Below are 3718 nucleotides of genomic sequence, written 5' to 3' on the forward strand. Positions count from 1 at the left end.
TCCTTGTTAAATATTGCTAAATGCAGGACTGTGTTATATTCAGGCCGATGAAACTATTGGATCGCAATTTCCACTAATGGAGCTTTTTTTTGGATTAGACTGCAGGGGATTGGGAGATGTTGGTTACCTCACGATTCCCCCGCCACCACTTTTACCGAGACTTTAAGGGGTCTACCTTCCGGGCGGTCTTCTCCATGGTTTCAACCCAAACATAATGTCGAACAGTATCACTTCAGGGATGGTTGAATCTCTTAAGTCCTGTAAAGTCAAACAAGCTGTCCCACCCTAAAGTATCCAAATCTTTGCACAGTTTGACGAAGGAAACTGCAGAGAGCGAGCGCACCGACGCTTCCAAGTGCAGCAGAGAAAAATCCAGTGGCCCAAAAGGATGATGTTAATTTCGGGGCCGCAGGTAAAGCTTCATCGGATGGAGGTAAAAGACGCTCATCAAGGTTAAATAGACTGACTGGGAGAACAAGTTCTGGGGGAAAAGGTAAATAAATCGTTCTTGGCCTAAATCCACAGTTGGGCACTACCTCATTATTCAAGGCGATCTTTTTCTCCAGACAACAACTCATTTGCAAATAGAGAGACCAACTCTCCTATTGTGCCAACCAAGTACACATGAGAAAGTCTCCTTAGAACAGAAGAATAGTTTCATTGTCACTGCAGGAAATGAAAAGCGTCATGGTGGGTTTTCGAGACTATTTTTCAACTGGGACCTCTTTCTCACTCAAAGTAGTCGTGCTAATACATTTGCGTTTTTTTTTCTTTGTAGGATTGGAAGTTGCAGCACTGATGCATCACACTGTTGAGGGGAGCACGCCTGCGGGGCCAGTTACAATGGAAGGATCGCTGACAGAGCAACAGCTTGGCCTCCGACAGGCAGAGGAGCGCCTTTACAGAGATTATATTCACAGACTTTTAAAAGTACGGAAATGTTTCATCTTCTGTTTATGTTCTGTCATTCACAAATTATGACACCGCCAGTGTCAATCCTTGAATGAAATCTGGATATCGAAAGAAAAATATTATTGTTTAAAATTCTACACACTTGTTTTAAGGCAAGGCACATTTATTGATATTTATTCATACACAAGGTAGCACACAATGTGCTTGAAGTGATTAAAAGCATTTCAAAACAAAGTAGAGAATTTTAGGACGGCTAACTAAAATGACTAATAAACGTACAATGTAGGAAAGATCATTTCAGAAATGGAAAAGCTTTAAAAATGCTCAGTCATAATAAGATGAAGCCCGTTATTGAGTGTGACGCATGTATCGCGTGAGAGATTCGCGACTCCGTGCCGTGTCATTTAAACAAAACGAGACCACGGAGCGATCTTGGTAGCAGTTGAAGCGCTTATTATTGTGTTTGCCCCGTTGCCTTTCACAGATGAGCTAGAAAGTGTTCCTGGGGTTTGTTGACATTAGCGTGAGCAGCTACTAGCTAGCTCCGTTGTGCGAGCGATCGCAATCACGTAAATCGTTTGGACAGTGGCTATGCTGTCGCTGTCTGACCTAACTGTTCTGGACAGTCGGGGGTTGCATTCTCAAGAATCAGTCTTGTATTTATTTATTTTTTTTAATTTTAAAATTCTCTTTATTTCCAGATCACCGCGTTGTATGCGTTCCACATGACGTCACGTTTCTTCTTCGTATTTTCTTCCTGAGTTCCGGCGGTCTGCGCATGTTTAAGTGCATGCTGCCACCTAATGGTTAAGCGAAGAACACCTACAACAGTGCCAAACCCTAAGAAATAAATAAAAACACAAAACAAATATTGAAGCCATGATATAGTAACGATTAAAACTGTAGAGTTAACCTAATCCTATCCTATTACATAATATACTGCAATAACTGTCCTGTGATAATGTTAATGACATCATTTAAAAAAATATGGAAAATCAGACAAATTATCCTGGAAGTGAATTTCTTTAGGTTGGCAGCTCTGCAGTCGTAGCCATAAATACAAAGCAATTTATGATGTTTTGATGTTTCTAATTGTTAAATAAGCCTTCTGCTTTATAGTCTAAATCAATTTGGTCTGGTCCAGTTTTATACATTTTGAAACTTAAATGCAATAAATGTCAGGTCATATTGAATATCTACATTAGGGGGGGAATGGTGATAGAAAGTTTACGCCATATCGCCCAGCACTAACCTGGGGCTGATTTGACTTCTGTTCGCAACTTATTCCATTTGTGTGGAGCATAACAGCTAAGTGGGAGTTTTGTTATGACATTGCAATGTTGTGCAGCTTTGTATTTATTCATCTGTTGTTTTCACAGCAATCCCCAGAATACCCCAAATATCAATACATATGCAAGCTCTGTTCAGTTCATATTGAGCACATTCAAGCAGCGCACAAACACATCAAGGAGAAACGACACAAGAAGAACATAATGGTAGGTGAATGCAACATTTGTGTTTGACTAAATCACTCATTTATCATTCATATTGAAAATTGGGTTTACAGCAGCTGAAAAGGGATTAAAACAAAAAAACTATTTTCATTCTATTGTTTTAGGAAAAACAGGAGGAGAACGAACTGCGTGCCCTGCCACCCCCCTCAGTTTCACAGCTAAGAGCCATCGACACAGCTGTTCTGGAAACAGCCAGGCAGCATGGAATTTCGGAGGAGGACTTTGAGCATCGGAAGGCCGTGGTTACGAGGATGGAGGACATCATAAAGAAACACCGCTCAGGTTGTATGCTGTTGATTAAATGGCTACAGTGGGGCAACAAAGTATTTTTTAATCATTAGTAATTCTTTCAAAATCAGACAATGTGATTTTTCTGGCTTTTTTTTTTTTTTTTTTTTTTTTCTCATTTTGTCTCTCATAGGTGAGGTATACCAATGATAAATGACAGGCCTCTCTCGTCTTTTTAAGTGGGAGAACTTGTACAATTGGTGGCTGACTAAATACTTTTTTTGCCACACTGTAAACGTTGTCTGATATGTGAATATTATTAGGAACATTTCAGTAGAGGGCTACTCCTCATAGCTTTTAAAAAGCTCGCAAACAAATTTTGTGCCCTTTATACACTGAAAAGGAATGTACTGTCCACATTTATATCTTTTTACCGTATGTTCTTTATTTTCCAGCTTGCACTCTAAGTCTCTACGGTTCTTGTCTTACCCGATTTGCCTTTAAGACGAGTGATATCAACATTGATGTCAACCACCCGTCCACAGTAAGTCTGTCTTTTTTAGTAACAGGAATTAAAACCGTTTACACAGGTTTTAATTCCTGTGTAAAATCCATTCCACACACATCAGAGCTTTAATAGAATATCTGGCGATAAGCACCTTTGCTTTTTACATAGAACCCAGTGAAGGTGGGATAGTGCCTCAACTATATCCTTTTACGTAGTGAGCAGGTATATAAAATAAAAATAAAACACACAGAAAACCAGCATCGGGTGTGTGGAGTAGACAATCCATACATACATATTCTATACCAGTGGTTGTCAAATTTTATGCACCAAGTACCGCCTCAAAAGATACGTGGCACTCCCAAGTATCGCTGCAACATCAAACATTATGCACAGTTTGAACATTTAGTCTCGTGAATAACTACGTGGAACGTAGTTTTTCCACTAGCCTGCGTCCCACTGTCACCAGCCAATGCCAGGGCACATGGAGACAAACAATCATTCACACTCACGTACACAACCCGACACAATTTACTCTTCAATGAACCTTTTTGGAACA

At 39.9% G+C, this 3718-nt stretch overlaps 1 protein-coding gene across 7 annotated transcripts in view; it reads left to right on the forward strand.

Annotated features, from left to right (window-relative positions):
* Positions 1 to 387: 387 nt before the first annotated feature.
* tut4 (terminal uridylyl transferase 4) overlaps positions 388 to 3718 on the forward strand; it is a 96410-nt gene continuing 93079 nt past the window's right edge. For 5 of the 7 annotated variants that reach the window (XM_061684734.1, XM_061684736.1, XM_061684739.1 and 2 more), the window contains exons 1-6: positions 388 to 493; positions 567 to 690; positions 779 to 930; positions 2292 to 2408; positions 2531 to 2708; positions 3110 to 3198. In XM_061684734.1, coding sequence (XP_061540718.1) covers positions 799 to 930; positions 2292 to 2408; positions 2531 to 2708; positions 3110 to 3198 — 516 coding nt within the window. In that variant the 5' untranslated portion in view covers positions 388 to 493; positions 567 to 690; positions 779 to 798. Of the gene's footprint in view, positions 494 to 566; positions 691 to 778; positions 931 to 2291; positions 2409 to 2530; positions 2709 to 3109; positions 3199 to 3718 lie in introns of those variants that run through there. The other 2 variants (XM_061684740.1, XM_061684741.1) reach the window with 2 other exon arrangements.

This window comes from Phycodurus eques, chromosome 8 (genome assembly GCF_024500275.1).
Source record: "Phycodurus eques isolate BA_2022a chromosome 8, UOR_Pequ_1.1, whole genome shotgun sequence".
In the NCBI taxonomy this organism is placed as follows: Eukaryota; Metazoa; Chordata; class Actinopteri; order Syngnathiformes; family Syngnathidae; genus Phycodurus; species Phycodurus eques.